The following is a 20,586-nucleotide window of genomic DNA, read 5'->3' on the forward strand; positions in this document are numbered from 1 at the left end:
AGAAATTTACTTTATTTTAAAAAAAACTAAAAAGTTTAATTCCTTGATGCATTGCATATTTGACTTTTGTTATTAAGAACTATTTAAACCGGCTTGATTTTATTTTCTGTAGCACACCTTGAAATTATGGGCACAAAAATAGTTAATGAAAACCGATAGAAAGAAAAGGTACAAAATGAAAAACAGCAACAAAGAACAATTTAAATGAATGAAATCGACTGGTTCTCCTCTTTGAACAGAAACTAAGAAGAATGATGCGAGCATGTCAGGTCATGCAACACGTAGTGCAACGGTGACATTCGTGCATGACTGTGATTTGGATTGTATGCATTTTCTTTACCAACAAGCAACGAGCAATTATGTTAAAGAATTGAAAGAGCAATCAACGAGCAACAATTTCGCATTTGAAATTGAGCAGAATGCCCCATGGAGGGAGGTTGAGTGTTACTGTCAAGAAGGGGATTTGCACTTAATACAATCACCATATACCTACGGGTTGTAAAGCCGGATGTCTGTACCCTAAAAAAAAGCCGGATGTCTGTAAATTCCTTCCATATCCCAAATATAAGAATAGGGGTAATACGAACTGTCACTATGATGTGTCTACGCGTTTTCAACCAATTTAACAAACTTTCAATGTTTTATTTCACCCATGTTTTCCATTCACGTCGAAACTTCTCAACTTTCCATGGTCAAAGTCAGCCGCGAAATTTCCACGATCATTTCTCTACTCCCTGTATCCTTCAAGAATACGTACGCTTATACAGTACGTTAGTTGCATATAAGCCCGAGCGCCTGCGACCACGTCAGCCGGTTCTTCCCGGTTAAGTAACATTAGAGTAACAATTGCCGGCCCCCTAATCACAGCGGATCTGACTGCGCGCAAGATAGAGACAGAGAGAGCCACAGCGACAGCAATCACAATTATCACTCCCCCCCAACCCAACCCCAATCAGTCATGTGCGGTGCGAGCATAACGCAATCATCAGACCGACGTGTCGCCCGGACCCCACCAGCCCCCAACTGGCTGGCGGGGCAAAGAATTCCGCCGCGCGCGGGCCCCTCGGCCCCCCGCCGGGCCGGGCCACCGCAACAAAACCCCAAGCCCGACACCGGAAAACAACAAAGTGGCGGCGCCCATCCGTCCATCCATCCCCGGCTCCTCCCTCTCGTACGAGACAAGACAATCGCTCGCTCTCGCTCTCGCTCTCCCTCCCTCTCGCGCCACGCCACACCCACCAGGCCGACGGCTCAGGCCAATCCAAAAAGGCAGCGGCCGCCTAGCGAGCGCGCATCTCCCTCCTCCCCGTCTCATCTCTTGTTCCGCGCCACGCAGGCAGCCAGGCATGAGCTCCTTCTTGTCAGCGCCGCGGGACGCGGACGTCGTCCGGCAGGGCAGGAAGAAGGCGGACGAGCCGGCGGAGCGCGCCCCGGCGCTCGACCTGCTCGACGACTACTGGTTCTTCAGCAACTCCCTCGGCGGCAGCGGCGGCGGCAGGGACGACGCCGCCAAGGGGAGGACCAGGCCACCGCTGCTGCCCAAGTCGCCGTCCACGTCGTCTGGGCGGACGGCCAAGGCGCAAGGATCACGGAGGCTGCTCCGGACGCCGTCGCTCCCGGCGCCTCGCATCGGGATGGACCCCTCGTCGCCCAAGGACAACGAGCTGATAGTGGAGGAGGACGCTGGCTGTGGCGGCGATCAGCAGGAGGCCGAGGTGGAGGACGACGACATGAACTGGAGCAAGATTTACGAGGGCGTCCTGCGCACCAGGATCGCCGAGGAAGGCCGCGGGTCGTCGGCGCTCAACCGGGCGCCATCCATGCCGGTCACGTCGTCCGCAACCATTGGTGACGGCCACGGCCGCCGACCCGCCGGGGTCGCCGAGTCAACGCCGAGCATGCCCAGGCTCAGGCACTCGCACAGCACGCTCGAGAGGCACTACCGCTCGCACACGCCCACCAAGGTACGTTACCAGCTCCAATGCATCATAGGCATCCCATCATCGCCTTATCAGCAACCGATCGTGGATTGGATGATCGAGCGAATGCTCTGAGTCTGAGCTATGGAGCTCAGCTGCTACGTGTCCGACGAACTGACGTGCTGTTTACTTTCATTGCAGCCTGACCGGACGCCGAGGATGATAGGCGGTGGCAGCAGAGCGGAGCGTGGCCCGCCGCGGCGCGACCTCCGATCGTTAAGCGCGAACCAGCAGCCGGCCCTCGTCCGGGACAAGAGCAGCCTACAGGACAAGATGTGGAAGAGCTCGAGCGCGCTGGAGTCGATCGAGGTCCAGGGGTTCAAGGACCTGGGCTTCGTGTTCGACCAGGAGGAGCTGAGGGAGAGCCTGGCGGACGTCCTCCCGGGCCTCCGCGACGACAAGGCCAACAAGCCCCACAAGAGCTCCGGCTCCGTCTCCGGGTCCAGCAGCACCAGCGACAACGACGACTCGACCGTCAACAACGCCAACGGCATCGGCATCGACGCCAGCAACAGCAACGCCGCGGGCAATGACGACGGCGACGGGGTCGTGCGGCGGCCGTACCTGTCGGAGGCGTGGCAGCACGGGGCGCGGTCGGCGCCCCCGACGGCGGCGGCGGCGATAAGGCTGCAGCAGGCGGACGCGAGGTCCGCGGCGGAGATGAAGGACCAGATTCGCATGTGGGCGCAGGCCGTCGCGTGCAACGTCCGACAAGAGTGTTAAATGGCCACCGCCGCCGCCGCCGTGTGTGTGTGTCTGTGCGCCTCCATGGCACACCTACGCTTCTTCTACACACTCCAGAGATGATGATCAAGATTTGAAACAATCACACTAGTACGACTACGCGCGACGATGATATGACACTCCGATTTTTGTTACTTCCGCCTCCGCCGAAGATCCGACATGGATGAATATACACTTAGGTAGCTGTTCTTCAGGTCTCTCCCTGGTTGATTTCTGAAATAAAAGCATGTGGAAATCATTGAGCCCTTTTGATCCAGCCATTGCTGCTCTTTCTTAGATTTAGCGTTAATTCTCTCCGTGTTTCCCACGGAGACTGAGAAGCGGTACCTCGGAACCAAAGAGATCCTAGGCCTCAACGACCCAGATGAGAGAATGGACGGTTGATGAAATTTCTGGTCACTCTCGCTACCGAATTTCCATCCACGTTGGAGGCGAGGCAGGTGCCAGCTCGAGTTATTTTGTCGCGGGTGACCGAAATGGAGTCCAAATCTTTCTTTCTTTTCTTAGCTGGGGTTCCGTCCGCGCTCATGGCACGTACGTAGAGGTAGCAGACAATTTGGAAGTGAAGAAAATGCCGCTGGTACAAACTGCTTACACGCAACGCAGGATAAGGGTTTTTTTTTTTCAAAAAAGGGAATTCCTCGGCCTCTGCAGATGCATACGGCCATCTTATTAACCAAAAAAGCAGTGCGAACATGGTTCCAAGGTCTCCAAAAGTAATAAAAAATAAAGAAAGCTCACACAGAGTCAAAAAGGACTAGAAACATCCACTAGCCAAGAGAAGACGCCACAACCGTCTGGCTAAAACTAGGTAGGTAAACTACATGCCTATCCTATTACATGACCGCCATTCCGAGCTACCATCTCCCATCGGAAAGACCCAGTAACCAAATGCTCCCTGGCCTCCGGCTGGGTGAGTAGCGACCAGGTACGGATCAGAGCCGTAGTTCGGAATAAAACCTGCAAAAAAATGGATACATGATATTCTGTTAAAAACCAAATCATTTCTGCAAGTCCAGATAGTCCACATCAAAGCACAAACTCCAACACGAATGTGTCGCGCTAAGTTAGGCTCAATCTCATTAAGCCATGTCCCAAATAACGCGTTAACAGAATTCGGTGGATTGATATTAAAAGTAATGTGGACCGTCTGCCAAAGTACTTTGGCCAACGGGCAATCAAAGAAGAGGTGTTTGATTGTCTCATCCCGATCACAGAAACTGCACCTAGTAGGTCCTGTCCAATTACGCTTTATCAAGTTGTCCTTGGTTAAAATAACTTGTTTATGGACAAACCACATGAACACTTTTATTTTCAAAGGAACTTTGACCGCCCAAACATGCTTAGAGGTAGGAATGGAGTTCGAATTAATAACATCAATATACATTGATTTAACAGTGAATACTCCAGACTTAGTCAATTTCCAGCGTAATTCATCGGGTTGTTGAGATAATTGGACCTCCATCAGTCTCCTAACTAAACGGAGCCAGACGTCCCAACGATTGCCCGCTAGCGTCCGTCGAAACTGAATATTAAGGGGGATAGATTGAAATACCGAAGTAACGAACACTTCACATCGTTGAACAATACGGTATAAAGATGGATATTGGATGGCCAAAGGTGTCTCGCCGAGCCAAGTACCCTCCCAGAAACGTGTACAAGAGCCGTTTCCAATAACAAACTTCATCCTATTAAAGAAAGATTGTTTGACTTTCATCAGACCTTTCCAGAAAGATGAATCAGTCGGCCTGACTGTAACCTGGGACAAAGTTTTTGTCTGGAGGTACTTGGCACGAAGGATTTGAGCCCATATGGCATCATTCTCCGTTGAGAGCTTCCATAGCCACTTGCTAAGAAGGCATCTATTCTTAACTTCTAGATTCTCAATACCGGGACCCCCTTGATCTTTCGGTCTACAGATGATATCCCACTTAGCAAGTCGATATTTTCGTTTAAGCTCATCACCCTGTCAAAAGAAACGCGATCGATAGAAGTCCAGTCTCTTCCTAACACCAACTGGGACCTCAAAGAACGATAGGAGAAACATGGGCATACTCGTGAGTACCGAATTAATCAGGATTAATCGGCCTCCGTATGACATGAGCTTACCCTTCCAACAACTCAGTTTCTTCTCAAATCGGTCCTCGACGCACTTCCACTTTTTGTTTGTCAGCCTACGATGGTGGATTGGAATACCCAGGTAAGAGAAGGGTAACTCTCCCAACTCGCATCCAAACAATTGCGTATAAGCGTCCTGTTCGTCTTTGGCTCTACCAAAACAGAACAGCTCGCTCTTATGAAAGTTAATCTTTAACCCGGTCAATTGTTCAAATAGGCATAACACAAGCTTCATATTTCTCGCCTTGGCCAAGTCATGCTCCATAAAGATAATTGTATCATCAGCGTACTGAAGGATGGATACACCTCCATCAACGAGATGAGGTACCAATCCACCTACTTGACCATTTTCCTTAGCTCTTCCTATCAAAATTGCTAACATATCCACCACAATGTTAAACAGGATAGGGGACATCGGATCTCCTTGTCTTAGGCCTTTATGTGTCTGGGAGTAATGACCTATATCATCATTAACTTTAATTCCCACACTACCTTTTTGCGTAAAAAATTCAACCTGTCGGCGCCAGGCTTCATCAAAACCTTTCATACGCAATGACTGTTGGAGGAATGGCCATTTGATCTTATCGTACGCTTTCTCGAAATCCACCTTAAAAATTACTCCATCTAATTTTTTGGAATGGATTTCATGGAGCGTTTCATGCAGGACGACCACCCCTTCAAGGATATTTCTGTCCGGCATGAAAGCAGTTTGGGACTGTTGCACCACAGAATGCGCAATCTGTGTGAGCCTATTAGTCCCTACCTTGGTGAAAATTTTGAAACTAACATTGAGGAGGCATATCGGCCTGAATTGCTCAATTCTCACAGCATCCGTTTTCTTGGGAAGCAGTGTGATAGTTCCAAAATTCAAGTGAAATAACTGAAGCTGTCCAGAAAACAGATCATGGAACATAGGTAGCAAATCCCCCTTAATAATGTGCCAGCACTTTTTATAGAACTCTGCCGGGAATCCATCCGGTCCGGGAGCCTTATTGTTTTTCATCTGTGCAATAGCATCAAACACCTCCTTCTCTGAGAACGGGGCAACCAGAATATCATTTTCAGCAGCCGATAACTGAGGCACATCCTCAGTCCTGGACTCAACGAGGGATACACAATTATCCTTCGGAGATCCAAATAACTGCTTGTAGTATTCGGTAATATATGTTTTTAGGTTATCCTGACCTAAAATAGTGCCCTCGTCTTGTTCAAGCTGAAAGATACGCTTTTTTCTGTGCTTACCATTAGCTATCAAATGGAAGAATTGAGTATTCGCATCCCCTTGGACCACTTTGCGTACTTTAGCACGCAAAGCCCACTTCAATTTTTCTTCGCGGAGCAGTTCTTTCAACCTCCTCTCCGCCTCACTTTTAACCTGAAGCTCCGCAGGCAGTAAAATAGTGGATTCGGCCTTAATGTCCAGGGCCTGAATGAGAGAAAGGAGTCTATCCTTTTCAATCTTATACACACCACTGAGGTGCTTAGCCCAACCCCGTAAGGAACTTTTCAAATGCCTAATCTTATTCTGCCAACGCTCGATCGCAGTGTTGCCTCCTGCACCTCTAGCCCATTCCCTGGCAATCAAGTCCAAGAACCCCTCGCGTTCGAACCATGACATCTCGAAAGAAAAGGTGTTCTTGTTACCACGTGGTTTGGCTCCCCTGAGTCCACGAACAAGGTTGTGTGATCGGATATTCCTCTCGAGAAAGCTCGCACCGTAACCAGAGGGAACTTTTGTTCCCACTCCACGCTCGCAAGAACTCGATCAAGTTTTTCATAAGTCGGGTTTGGCAGAGCATAAGCCCAGGTAAACTTTCTACCAGAAAGCTCTATCTCCTTCAGATCCAAGCTTTCAATAATGGTATTGAACATAAACGACCATCTGCCGTCAAAGTTATCATTATTCTTCTCCTCTCTCCTTCTGATGATATTGAAATCACCTCCAACTAAAATTGGAAGTTATTCTGACCCACAGATTCGAACAAGGTCCGCCAGAAACTCCGGTTTAAGCTCGGGCTGTGCGGCACCATAAACCGCCACCAAAGCCCAGTTAAAACCATCTATCTTAGACCTAACTCGAAACTTCACCGCGAAGTCACCCATCACTACACTTCGGACTTCAAGCGAATCGCATCTCACGCCAAGTAAGATACCACCCGATCTTCCTCGCGGAGGGAGGCAATGCCAATCGAAATCAATACCACCCATAAGAGAAGAAAGAAACTGGGGCGCAAAGTTTTCTCTACCAGTCTCTGATAGAGCAACAAAATCTAACTTCTGCTCTAGAGCTGCCTCAGCAAGGAACCTTCTTTTAGCCAAGTCCTTCAGACCTCTGCTATTCCAAAAGATTCCTCTCATAATTCATCATGGAATTTTTTAGTGATTCGAATCCTAGCACTCCTACGAACTGCGGAATCAGGATAGATCTTCCGTTTTCACTTACGTTTTGGTCTACTAGGCTCTGCCGCTCGGTCCTCATAACCGGGTTCACTTAAATTATCAGCATCATACTCGATGGGTACATCATCGTCCTCAGACACATGATTTGGAGGTGCTAGATCCGCACACATATTATCTAGCACTCTAACCCTTAATGCATCAATCTCATCATCATTCATCGGTTTAACTGCTGCAAGATTACGAATAGTCTCTAAGACACGTTCCGCCTCCAAATCTAACAGATCATTGACCGAATTAGTGATCTCACTATCCGTGGTACCTAGTGAAACTCCTAACTGGTTTGCACTATTTATAATCTCCTCACTAAAAAAATGCAATAAAGAGTTAGATATGTTGACAGACATACCAGAAGATGATGCAGCCTCCTGAAGCTTGGCCGCCCTCATAGCGCACCGCTGCTGCATATCATCCACCTCCGGGAGCTCGTGGATGCGAGCACTCATCCGTCTCCCTGTCGAGACGGGATCCGGGATCCCGCCAAAAGCAACAACCTCCTCCCTAGTAAAACCTGGCGCTGAGTCCCTCAAAGGGTCAGCCGAGGATACCAGAGGAGGCGGCTGCGGGCTCCCAAGCCCCACAGACAGGTGCCCCACGCCGGGGTCCACTGCCACCGGTGCGGACAGAGAGGGGATGACGGGGGCCGCCTGCCCGCGCCCTTCTCCCGCCCCATCCAGTTGTGCAGACGGAAGAGCTGTCGGTGAAGAAGAGGCGGTCCTCCAGACCACCGGGGAAGAAGGAGGAGCCAGGGCCTCCTGCCCCAGCCCCTCCCCCAATGCAGCAGATGGCGCAGGTGTCGCCGCCTCCACCGGAGTAGCAGGAGCCGAGGCCACCTGCCTCGGGCTCCCTCCCCCGGCGTTGGCCGACCCCAACGTGACCGACGTCACTGGCGTCGGGATATGGAGGGGAGACGTCAAGGCCTCCTGCCCCGAACCCCCGCCCCCCACCATCAGCTCACAGGTAGCAATCCGCGCCGGCGCCTTGACCACCAGAGGATGAAGGGAAAGAGAAGCGACCTCCGGCTCCCCCACCCCAACTCCAACCAGAGCCCTCGCCGATGAGGCCCTCACCAAGTGTCCAGAACCGCCAGCCCCCTCAAACTCCAACAGAGATAGCGTGTGCTCAAACAAATCATCAGACTCTACCCGGTCACTCCAAAGTCTAGGTGGCGCTGATGCTGGCTCAAAGGACCCGAACCGCAACGAGGTTATAGGCACCGATGGCGATGCTGCCGGCTCAACCCCGGTCCCCTCCCCGGGCAACTGAGCATTTGGGCGAGACCCGTTCGACCCCTCTCGTGTCGGCTCATCGGTCTGTGGCCCATTGGCTCCCGCCACCAACGAGGTCCGCTGCTGCTAGTGGGCGAGTCAATAATGCAGCGCGTAGCGAGCGAGCAGCAGGAGGGCATGGCGACGCACACCTGGCTGCCCGCCCACCGGAACCCATGTGCACCAGCAGGCGACTCCAAAATCAATGTTCGGAATCTGGTCAGTTCGGCGTAAGTAGCGTGCCAGATCCAACCGGCATATGCAGCTGCGTTCATCAGGTGTCAGCTGATACCTTGATGGAGCAACTCCCGCCCGTCGACGATCGCGGCGGCCGGCTCGCTGTCTTCATTTTTCTTCTGCCCGATGAGCATCCATAGTAGTAGAATGCAAGGGGGTATCAGATGAGTCACTTGGTTCCCATTAAAACGATGCGATGTGCAAGCCGACAGCCACGTCTCCACAGTATCAACTAGGCTGGTTAGAAGGTAGAAATATGACTAGCAAATCTACATACAGTGTTTGGTAAACACTTGGGCAAAGAATGGAAGTTTGCACAAGGATGTTTATGAAGGGATTAGGCATGAGAAGTAGATTTTTACTCCCGTTTCCTTGTTTGGCATATGATGGGAATTGGCGTGAGATAGAACTCTGCTCACGAATTAACAGGGTACCCTCTGGGAAGAAATTGGTAGGAATTGGCTTTCTCAACTCCCAGTCCCCTTCCCACTTAAACTCCCATTCCCTCTAATCAAACAGTGGATTTTTAATCTCCTTACCCCCCAACTCCCATTTTCCGTCTCTAATTCCACTGAACCAAACACGCTGATAATGTATATTCAGTACAAGTCTATGCTGCAAAAAGTGGCGTTGAGACTTGAGAGTGCTGGGGACTACGCTATACATGGGCTGAGAATACTACTGTCAGCCACCCATCAGGTACCCAAAAAATGAGCCTACAATTCACCCTAAACATACTACTTGTGCCAGTAAATCAGGGCGTAGGTTCCGTGCTCTCCAGCAGCAGGCATTTCAGTAGGTTGGTTCAAATCACTTGGCAGGAATGCTACCACTGCCAGCAGGCCTTTTCAGCATTGCACCTTGCAGGAGATACGACGCCTTGTTTCGGACCTGCACCCAACAAACAATATGCTCATGAGCAATATATAGGAAAGGAAAAAAAGGATGCATCAGCTCAAACAAAGCAAAAAAGGCAGGCTTTGGCACCTTCGAAGCGTAGAACCTCCAGTCCGTGCATCCTATCTGGGTCGAGCAGTTCCGTAGAAAATTACGCCAAGCGTCGATTATTGCGGTCTTGTTTCTGAACGCGTCGCTAGAGAAGAGCAGGTTGTCCATCAAAACTATGTGCACGTAGAGCACAAAGAAATTGCATTCTTTCTCCTTCACATTTATCGATGTGACCGACTTCAGGATCCTTTCAACATTCGCCACCTAAATATGCAGGATATGCAGTCAGCGCCACTAGCCACAAGGCGATTCATACAGAGAACACATGCTCACCATGCTTACTTTAAGGCCGAAGCTATTTTTGAGCAACTGAAGGGCCAGCTGGCTCCTTAGGAATTTGCTACGGTCGTTGGTTCCGGTAATGCAGTCAACAAGCCTTAAACAATTAAGATCCATGTTGACCCTACAATGTTATGAAACCGAATTCAGAGAGGCAAACACCCTAAGTGGAAAAACCATGGGACCGACTCGAGGAAGCTTCTTTAATTAACACAATAAATACAATTAGCTGATAATGTACAGGCAACTTAACTGCCTTTACATGCCATGGATGCAAGAAATTAGCACAAATGGAGCAAACGAGATTCATTGATGATACACAGTACTTGTCAAGAAGCAGTCATTGCTAGCGAGTGTGAAACTTATCTATTCAGGACCCAGTTTAAGTACTCCAGCATTTCTCTGATTGGACATGTATATTATGGTCAAAACAATACTATGGGCTACAAATTTATAATAGGCATCACTGAATCTTTTACCTCTTAGAAATTGACTCAGCAACCATCAGACAGCTACTTTCCCATTCACTCATATTGAAGTACGAGATGAGTGAATTCAGGCAATCTCCCAAAATAAGCAGCAGCCCTTCAAGTCGACGGTCCAAAAAGAGGGAAATAACAATAACAAGGACATCTTGCGCTTCCGAAGGTGAGAAGATAGAATGCATTTTTCTGTAAATAAAAAATAGACCATTAAAACATAAAGGATGATATCACTATTTCAAATATTTGCTAACATCACAGTGTTTCAAAATTCTCCAAGGATTAAATGAACTATAACAAACGCCAGTTTAGAAGAAATAAATCACTGTTATACATTATGGAACAGTACACCTATACATGTTATCATGACTACAATAGTGACAATTGATAAATTCCCCTCAAGGCAGAGATTTTCATCATACTGGGAATTGGAAGTGTTGAAGTGATATGTGGATTGTCTAGCCCTTTCCATTAGTTCGGACTTTTGGTTGTGTTGGCCAGTGCATGAAGCTTAACATGGTATCGGAGCTAAGGTCTTGAGTTCAAATCCTGGCTTCCACAATTTATCTAAAAATTGCTGCTGCCCCCCTTTATGTCCATGTATAGGCCTCTTGAGCCATACCTCTGAGTCCACCCACGTTGTTGACTTTCCAAGCACACGTGAGAGGGGTGTTGAAGTGTATATGTGCATTATCTAGCCCTTTCCATTAGTTCAGACTTTTGGTTGCGTTGGCTAGTGCATGAAGCTTAACAGAAAAAAAATACAACACAGGCAAAAATAAAATAAATAGATACATTATCCTAGACATTCTGTTGCAAAACTATGCCGTGAAAATCTTGAATTTCATAGGCAAATGGAATGTTATAGTGAATAGCTTTACATAGGCAGTTCCATCTTAGGTTTTGTATAAGTGAATCACAAGCAAAAAACAGCTATACTCTGTGTATCAGACAATCCAGTTACCTAATTTTGCAGCAAGCAGATACAACTCTTAACCATGCAGTGATGTTTTGAGGTGGACCACCATCTGAAGTGTCTGGCCATGAATGAAAAAATAGTTAAGAAATGGAGATGGAATTTCCAGAATGTTCACCATCACAAGTATGAAATTAAAGACTCAAAAACATGTGTTGTGCATAAGTGATAACTGATTAAGAAAGGAAGAAAATTATGTATGGAACCAACCTGCAACCGCAATTTCAGAGGTGCAAGTTTTAGTGCAAGGAGCATCATGTAGGTATCCATAGTTGAGTATAGCACCCATAAGAATAGAGTAGCTTGGGAAGTATCCAAAGTTTACCAATGGTTTATCATCCTGTAATCAATCTGAAGTCATGTACAGAAGCCAAAGGCAGAACACAAAAACACAAAAGAAAACTGATTATGCAGTTACCTCATTTAGGGAAAGGAGACTATCCCAAAATTCAGATGCAGAATCTTGCAACTTCTTATTGGATGAGTACAGCACTGGTGGCTAATGGTGGTAAGCATACAAGGCAATCTAAAAGAACAATTTTGAACTGAGCTAAGCATAGATCCTTACACTTGGTTAGCACCCATGATGCTATAGAGTCTTCAACAGAACCATATAGGAGTACCAACTTCAAAAGCCATCCATTGATCAGCATGCCTTCTAAAAAGCCCTCTCCTACATAAATAACATTAAGAAGTTGCTTACATTATCTGCAAGAGGAAAAACCAAAACCTGAAAGCAAACATAACTAGATACAAAAAAAAAACAGTCATGGTGGCACAATGAGAAACAGAAGGGTTAAATCAAACACAAGCAAAGCAATAGTGTCCACACTTAGTCAAATAAGAGAATTACGCGCGCATAACAAAACTAACCTCGTTCAATTTCTAGATCAAAACCTAACTGCTTATCTCCACAGAATGATTGCAAAAGTTGGCAATTTTCAACTCCCGTGCCATTAAGACCTGAGGGTGATTTCTGCAAGTACAGTTCATGAAGATACTTTAGTAGTAGAAACTAGAAAAATAAAAACAGAACCTAGCATTGAAGATAAACTGAACAAATTTAGGGCCATTTGACCTGACAGCCGAAAACTTGCTGGCCCCATTGGGGTACATCCTCTCCAGGATCCATCGCTTTCGCCTTCAAGTAAAGTAAGCTATATATTAAAAAAAAAACAGGTGCGATCTAGAAGGACATATGGTTTGTTTGACAATTACCTTCTCCTCACACTCCTCCACAAATTTGCAGAAGTCAATCTCCTTCTTCCTGACCTGCTTGTCTTCATCATCTGAATTGTCTCCTTTGGGGCGACCCTTAGACTTAGCAGCAGAAGCTTTGAGCTCATCCTTACCGGAATTAAAGTAATCTTCTACGAGATCATCCAGCTCAATAACCTTCTTCCTGCAATGGACACTGACTTTGATCAATAATAGCTAAATTGCTAGAATGGACGTATCATTGATAGGTTAAACCCGAATTGCACACCACAGGGCCAGATGACTCCGGTGGTAAAATTTCACCAAGCATTATCCCAGATAAAGACACATTAAACTTAAACAAGCTTTTGCTCTGTCATTTACACCACAAAATAGTTGGGCACTGGATTTGTTCACAATACGTCCAATTTGCCTTTTATCAAGCTTATTAGTTCATCATTTCTTCCCCGTGACTAGAGATTTTCCTCTGATTTTACAGGTTGCTGCCTCTAATGCGAGTGCTACTAAAAAGCAGTGTGACCGGTCGATCATCCGATACTGATTTATTTGTTCACAAGACATCTGATTTTCATTTTCTCAAGCTTAGTCCATCGTTTGCTTCTACTGGTGATTTTAGGGTTTAACAATTTTATTAGAGGCTGATGCTATCAAATTAGAATTTCCATGTAATGTGAGTGCTACTGAAAAGCGGCGTGACCGGTCGATCATCTGGTACTGATTTATTTGTACACAAGACATCTGATTTTCATTTTCTCAAGCTTAGTCCATCGTTTCCTTTTCTGTGGCTAGAGATTTTCCCACCACTACTAGTTGCTTCGATGATCCAGGCTGCTGCCTCTGATGCTACTGCTACTGGTGCCACCCTCCTAACACCGCGACAGATGGGTCAATCAACACCAACATACTCAATCATGGAAATTCTCATTTGATAGCATCAGCCTCTAATAAAAGTGTTAAACCCTAAAATCACCCAGTAGAAGGAAACGCCCGCGGCAACAAGATAATCCACGCCCCTAGTGCTGAAAACCTCAGCAAGTGCGCCATGTTCATACGAAATCGAATCTAATCGAACCACGCCATCCACGCCGCCGAAACCTACCGGCGGAAATTGAAAACGAGACCGGAATGGATTCGAAGGGGGGAGGAAAGTACCTCTTGGCGGGGCGGCGGACGGTGAGGAGGGGGTCGTTATCCCCCTCGAAGTCGAGGGGATCGTCAATCTTCATCCCACCGGGACCAGGGCGAGCAGCGGCCTCTCTCCCTCGCACGCTCGTGTCTCCCGCGGGATGGATTTGGGGGAGATGGGTCTGCGTTGCCGCCCTCCCAAACCTTCTTTGTCTGCGAACGAGGTGCCGTCCGTGGCTGCTCCCTCTCTCTCTCCGCTTTGTCTGCGAAGCTGCAACAGACCAGCATGGGCACCTGCAACGGAGGCCCAGCCCACGGCCCAGCTAGACTGCGACCTGATGAGTAGGTCCTCCTCTGTTTCTGAGATTCAGATAAAAAAGACTGCTGCAAGTTCAGATAGTAGGTCCTCCCGACATCGCCGACCACCGCCGCCGGCCTCCCCGCTTTCTTCGGCTGCCAGCGTGAAGGCGCGCGCCTCGCCCGTCGCGGCTCCTCTCCGGTGGTTGCCAGCGTTCCCCGCCCTCCCGCAGCAGCTACAGAGTTCCTGCCCCAGCCTCCTCTCTCTCTGAATCGATCCAAGACCACCGGTCAGTGACCGGCACGGACACCGACTCCAGACTCCAGATTCGAAGCGCTCTAGACCGGCCGCCGGCCGCCGGCCTCCACTGCCCCGGCAAGGTTGACACGGTTAGGTACGTCTGCATGCCAAGTTGCAATGCCCTGTTCTTTTTTCATGCGTCCGCACGACAACTGTAATGTATAACCAATAACGGAGCAACGGAAATTCAATGCTCAGCGTTCAAACAGAAAGAGCAAAAGCATGGCAATGTCCTATTGCTGATTCCTAGCGTCAATTCGCCGATGTCCCCGTGTTTACTCTTAACTTCCTGTATGTATCGGTAGGGTGGGTGTTTGACAGGAGTAATATCAACTTCACTAGTACAATCCCACTTTCACAATGTCACCAGGGCACTTAGCTAGTTTATGATAGCAAGTGTACAAAAACTGGCAACCCAATGCAGATTTCACTCAAGTTCAAAAATCTATACCGCCACTTTACTATGATTTTCTGTAGGTGCAGCTCCAAGAACACGTTTCTTGTAGCGTCAGGTGATGGCAAACAGCGAGTATGAGTATGTGAAGAGGGAGTTCGAGTTCGACCGCCGCCTCCCGGCCTCCAACTGGATCGTTGTCCGCATCGATGGCTGCCATTTCCACCGGTATAATTCATCTCTTCCCCCTAAAAGGGTAATAGGAAACCAGTTTATATGTACGTTTCTTAATTTTATTCCACAACCCTGTTAACTGATTGCTGCTTTCTATAATAGACTGGTTGCTCTCATTTTACTTTGCTCACTTCCTAGCTGTACACTGATATGGTCACTAGGTTAAGCAACTGCATCGACCATCTTGTCATCTTAATTCTTGCTCTAGTTCATGCACCAATATCTTTTGCTTGAGTTTTTTGTGATGATAAACATATGGGAAACATGCATATGGGGATCACTCTTGCTCCAGATTAGAAATATTTATCTTTGTTGTTTTTTCCAGTTGTCCACTAATTTCAGTTATCTTTTTGTTAGATTCTCGAAGATACATGCCTTTGAGAAACCAAATGATGAGAATGCTTTAAGATTGATGAATGCTTGTGCCACCTCTATGCTTGAGAAGTTCCCTGATATAGTGTTTGCTTATGGTGTTAGCGATGAGTACAGGTATAACATTTTTTGAAGTTAGACTTACAAAATTGTATGAGATTTATATGCAAATACCATTGTGAATGCAGACTCTTTTTTTAATTGTGCAGGTCCCGTTCTTCCTATTTGAAAGAGTTCTGTTCATTCTTTGGATAATAATCTATGTGTGTTATCTTTCTGTTTGCTTTGCAGTTTTGTTTTCAGAGAGGAAACAGAATTCTATCAAAGGCGAGAAAGGTACCTACCTTATTTGATCTGTTCATTCCTTCACTATTAGGATACTGCCATGCCCAGAATGGTTTGAACTATTCTATTATAAAATCTCATCATGTTATTGACTCTCTACCAATACGTGCAGCAAAATTCTGTCTTTATGTGTTTCTTACTTCACATCTTTGTACGGGATGAAGTGGAAAGATTTCTTTCCTAATAAAGATTTGAGGGAGCCTCCCTATTTTGATGGGCGAGTTGTATGCTATCCAAATATGAAAACCATTCATGATTATTTGGCATGGAGGCAAGTGGACTGTAAGCTTCTTAAACTACAGTCAACATTTTTCCAGTACAAATAATCATATTCTTATGTTGTGCAATTATGTGTGTTGATGTTCTCTACAATAAAATCATGTTTCCACTCAAAAACAATAAAATCATGTCATGTATGTTATTAACCAAAAGTTCTCGAAACTACGAAGCTTCAGCAACATTAACTAAACATAGGAATATGGTGTATGTATGTGTCACTTTAGTGAGATTTCTATGTCCGGTTTTGCTTCGCTACTTAAGTGCTCCCATTTAAATGCACATGCAAGCCATCCACATGATTTAGCAACCCTTTCACTTTCTTCCACTTCCCAGTTCCCACCACATGCAAGCCCTCATGAAGCACATACAAGCCCTCCGCGTCATCAATTTTTATTTTTTACTTTTTTTCAGCAACAAATAATTGAACTTGAATGCCACAAGTCAATATAGGCAATATAGCATGCATCCACCCTCTATTTACCTCTAGGTTTGCTACCATTCATATGGCAAAAATCTCATATATTCTAATTACATTCTATAAATTTCCGCAGCAACGCGTGGGGTGTTATCTAGTTTTAATTAATGGGTGAAGATTAACATACTTAATGTTATGCGTGCCTTTCAGGTCATATAAATAATCATTATAATACATGCTTCTGGATGTTGGTGAAGTCTGGAAAAACTGAAAAAGAGGCACAACAAACATTGAAGGTCATCTAAATTATCTAGGGTTAGAGGTGTCTTTTTGTAGCATTTGTATAAATCGTCTCTTTAACCGTCTATTTTCTTGTAGGGAACATTTTCTAAGGACAAGAATGAGTTGCTTTCTCAACAGTTCCAAGTCAACTATGAGGATGAACCGGCTATGTTCCGGAAAGGATCAAGTGTTTATCGAGATAAGGTAACACTGTCAGGCATTCAAAAGTTCATTATTATTGATGTTCGTGCTCATTCTCAGTGAAGTATTTACATCGCACAAAACATTATTTGCATGATACATCAAATGGCGATGATAGCTTCTAGTCATATTTTGCGCCAGAGATATTCATGCATTTCTGATTTCTCTTCTGGTTTTATTTTGCATATAAACATTTTGCTGTACGTTAGTTTGCTTGGATAATTGAAGCACCTTAGTTGCCATTTAATGCCATTTCCTTGTCTGATATTGATCAAAGGTTATGATGACCAATCAAGTGTGCAGACCGTATACTGCATTTCTTTTGTGGGTCTGATTGTTGACTAATGTTAGGGTTCTACATGTTTCTGTAGGTAGAAACAAAGGTGAAAACAGATGACTACGGGAATCCCATAAAAAGAATCCGGCTGGCAATTACAGTGTCAAATTTAGATATCATAGGACCTGAGTTTTGGGAAAAACATCAATACATTCTTCAAGAAGGTTAGTTGAATCATTCTAGTTATAGGTATGCTTCCAGTCCAGCTCCTGCCAACTTTTGTTTTAGCTGGACTGGAAGTTTACCTAAAGCTCCTGTCAACTTTGGATATATACATCATTAGTCTAATTGTGTGTCGGGGAAAAAGGGAAATATAGATACGAGTATGTGAAGAAGTTCGATGACATCCACAGGCTTCCATGTTGTAATTGGATCGTTGTTCGTATCAGCGCCTGCCAATTTGACCAGTGAGGACCCTACTTTCATATTTAAATACATGCGGCAATACATCTAGATACTTATGTTGTCTTACTTACAAGGAGAATTCAATTTCTTTTCCCTAGATTCTCGCTGATCCATTCATTTGACAAGCCAAATGATGAGACTGCTTTAAGTTTGATGAACGCTTCTGCTTCTTTGATGATGGAGCAATTCCCTGGTATTATCTTTGGTTATGGTTTTAGCAACGAGTACAGGTATGATATGCCCGTGCAACATATCTGTTTTTGTATGGAGAGAACTTTGAAAAATACAAAGAAAACAAGGATATATTTTTCCACATAGCACAATTTTTCCTCCTCCTATCAGCAGAAGTGAATTGAATTGAATACATTGGCAATATAAGTATCATGTTAAAACTGTAAGCAAAGTGAACCATCCAACAAAAGCTTAGATATGATGCATTCAATTTAGACAGGTGTTTTTTGGTTTGTTTGATGGCAAACCTGAAAATTTGTTGCAAATGATCATTTTAATTAATTTATTTATTTATTGTTGCAGCTTTGTGTTCCAGGAGAACACTGAATTGTACCAGAGAAATGAGAGGTAGTTATTAGTTTCAGAATTCCTGTAGTGTGCTTTTCAACTGGTCAAGTCTTCGATAAATTATGCAACTTCTTTTGCAGATTAATCCTTTCTTCATGTTCATCATGCTTCACTTCCTTTTACATGATGAAGTGGAAAGAATATTTCCCCAGTAAAGAATTAGTGCAGCCACCTAAGTTTGAAGCAGAAGTTCTCTGTTACCCAAAACCAAAGATCGTTTGTGATTATTTGTCCTGGAGGCAAGCAGAATGTGAGTTATTCCTCCTAACATAGCATATCTTTAACTAACTGAAAATGTCAATGAACTTGTCGATGACAGTTCAGCATGAAATATGTGAATTTATATGTTGTCTGCAGCAGTATGAATGCATTAAATTTGGTGCTTGTATAGCTCTATGCTGTGATGAATACTTATCAGTGTCCAAGTATCTTTTTCTTCAACGATATTCTGTTGCAGGGGGTTGACTCTTCTAGTAGTTAGAACGAACCATAAGAAGAAAATGAGCTGACTTGTTCTACACGCTAATTTGCAGGTCACAACAGGAACCAATACAATACATGCTTTTGGATGTTAGTGAAATCTGGAGAAGAGGAAAACAAAGCTAATGAGATACTAAAGGTCTTCTTTCATCATTTAAATATTTTTTCAATTATCCTAATTAATTCTTTAGTTATCTTTTGTCCCTAACTCTTTAATATTCTCTGAAGGGAACATTATCAAAGGATAAGAACGAGTTGCTTTTTCAGCGATTTCAAATGAACTACAACAATGAACCCGCTATGTTCCGAAAGGGTTCATGTACTTATCGTCAAAAGGTATCTTGTGCATCATTCACGAATAATTTTCACCAATAATGTTGTTTGTGCTGCAATTGTTATGAGGCAAACCAAAATGACAGTATAGTGATGCTTAAGAAGCAAGACTGACATCACATAAAGGATCAAAGTAATTTTTCGGTAACTATAACTGAAGAAATGTTCTGGCATTTCGGCCCTTATCCGCAGTTTGTTAAAAAAACAAGGCCATGTTGCCTGAAAAAGAACTGCATCTGAGATATGCATGGATACATTTTCCAACTGATACTGATCATGAGCAACTTCTTAAACCATTGCATCTGCATGAATAAAGTAATAGTAAAGCAATACTGTCCAACAGGCTAAAAATCACCCAAATTTATAAAGCATGCATGTCTTACTCTTAAGTGATTAGGTGGAAGTGCTGCCATCATATGAGGAGAATTTTTTTCCTTCTTTTTTTGGCGTGCTTTGGAGCAGAAGATGATTCTCAGATCACATCCGAGTTCCTTTCTTTGCTAACGGCTCGCTGCAAATGGCTGCAGGTGAAAGTGAGCGGAGACGTCGTGAGAGATGGGTGGGATGTGGCAGTGACCCACGTTGACATGGGGCCTGACTTCTGGAGAAAGCATATGTCTATTTTCGACAAATGATGATATGGATGTACTTATTCTAGGCCGATTTGTAGCTCTCATCATCCTCTGGAATTTTATCTAGAAACATCACGGTTTTGTAGATTGTGGTTTGAGGAATCAACGGGGGGAGAGAGTCCCCACCTTATCTACCGGTTTTATAAGCACTGTACTAGGTACCCTGAACACCTACATAACTAACTGTTTTATACTTACTCAAGCTTGACCCAAATGGTCAAAGGACTTGGCAGCAACCTTATCTACCGGTGCCCTGAAACGGTTACACCATAACTCGAAATCGGAACAAATGTTTGTAATTGTTAGCCGGCTGTCATGGTCTTCATTCCTAAATACGGCAGCATTTCTGGAGCCCCAGAGGACTTCTGGTCAGAAGCAGGGGTCTAGCCCAGGAGGAGCATCAGCTAGCCCGAGGTCTTGCAATCTTGGCGTCGTGGTGAGACCTAGCTGCAGCCACACATTTGAAGCTTTTGGCAGGTGATGAAGAGATGCGGCGTGTCTTCAGTTGGGCAAGAACATCGTGGACAGTTAGCATCAGTGCTGATTCAAGTGGAAGTATCCACGTACATACGTGTATGTCATACTATGTATACAGCATAGCGAGCGACTTGTTTGATCCCGAAAACCAAACATGGACCGTCTTTCTTTAGCCAAAACTTGTCAGCCCAGGAATGATAAGCAGCCATCGGTGGGTTGCAATGGTTGGCTAACCGAACAGCACGTAAATGGTCCTTGGCGTTCACCGAATTGCTTGGCCAGAACACACTTATATTCTGCAGGTTTCCTCCCAGCCCCAGGCAATGCCGAGA

The 20,586-nt window shown here is 45.5% G+C and overlaps 4 protein-coding genes across 7 annotated transcripts; 2 read left to right on the top strand and 2 right to left on the bottom strand.

Annotated features, from left to right (window-relative positions):
- The first annotated feature begins 1,113 nt into the window (after positions 1-1,113).
- Positions 1,114-2,983, top strand: LOC125543492 (uncharacterized). The gene is made up of 2 exons (XM_048706858.2): positions 1,114-1,964; positions 2,121-2,983. Exons 1-2 carry the CDS (start codon positions 1,347-1,349, stop codon positions 2,700-2,702), a joined length of 1,200 nt encoding a protein of 399 aa, XP_048562815.1. The 5' UTR covers positions 1,114-1,346; the 3' UTR covers positions 2,703-2,983.
- A 560-nt stretch (positions 2,984-3,543) lies between these two features.
- On the bottom strand, positions 3,544-9,204 carry LOC147979074 (uncharacterized). Its single transcript, XM_087515018.1, has 2 exons — positions 7,648-9,204; positions 3,544-3,683 (listed from the first exon to the last, which is right to left on the bottom strand). The coding sequence occupies exons 1-2, from the start codon at positions 8,246-8,248 to the stop codon at positions 3,544-3,546; spliced, it is 741 nt and encodes a 246-aa protein (XP_087371144.1). The 5' UTR covers positions 8,249-9,204.
- Positions 9,205-9,355: 151 nt separating this feature from the next.
- On the bottom strand, positions 9,356-14,148 carry LOC125543491 (actin protein 2/3 complex subunit-like protein). Of its 2 annotated transcripts, none has more exons than XM_048706856.2 (12): positions 13,919-14,148; positions 12,767-12,950; positions 12,627-12,689; positions 12,422-12,524; positions 12,117-12,221; positions 11,967-12,040; positions 11,759-11,888; positions 11,537-11,609; positions 10,570-10,761; positions 10,085-10,214; positions 9,791-10,015; positions 9,356-9,694 (listed from the first exon to the last, which is right to left on the bottom strand). In XM_048706856.2, the coding sequence occupies exons 1-12, from the start codon at positions 13,990-13,992 to the stop codon at positions 9,614-9,616; spliced, it is 1,434 nt and encodes a 477-aa protein (XP_048562813.2). In that variant the 5' UTR covers positions 13,993-14,148; the 3' UTR covers positions 9,356-9,613. The 2 variants fall into 2 exon arrangements, with proteins under 2 accessions (XP_048562813.2, XP_048562814.2); XM_048706857.2 differs by having other exon boundaries at positions 10,094-10,214; positions 13,919-14,147.
- A 121-nt stretch (positions 14,149-14,269) lies between these two features.
- Positions 14,270-19,974, top strand: LOC125543489 (tRNA(His) guanylyltransferase 1). 3 transcript variants are annotated; one of them, XM_048706854.2, is made up of 15 exons: positions 14,271-14,583; positions 14,967-15,111; positions 15,475-15,606; positions 15,781-15,825; positions 15,947-16,116; positions 16,739-16,824; positions 16,907-17,014; positions 17,383-17,512; positions 17,656-17,755; positions 17,852-17,983; positions 18,288-18,332; positions 18,413-18,582; positions 18,866-18,951; positions 19,041-19,148; positions 19,673-19,974. In XM_048706854.2, the coding sequence occupies exons 2-15, from the start codon at positions 15,005-15,007 to the stop codon at positions 19,778-19,780; spliced, it is 1,527 nt and encodes a 508-aa protein (XP_048562811.2). In that variant the 5' UTR covers positions 14,271-14,583; positions 14,967-15,004; the 3' UTR covers positions 19,781-19,974. The 3 variants fall into 3 exon arrangements, with proteins under 3 accessions (XP_087402830.1, XP_048562811.2, XP_048562812.2); XM_048706855.2 differs by having other exon boundaries at positions 14,973-15,111; XM_087546704.1 differs by lacking the exon at positions 15,475-15,606 and having other exon boundaries at positions 14,270-14,583.
- Positions 19,975-20,586: the final 612 nt, after the last annotated feature.

Source organism: Triticum urartu, chromosome 3A (genome assembly GCF_056163025.1).
Source record: "Triticum urartu cultivar PI428250 chromosome 3A, HENAU_Tu73, whole genome shotgun sequence".
NCBI lineage: Eukaryota > Viridiplantae > Streptophyta > Magnoliopsida > Poales > Poaceae > Triticum > Triticum urartu.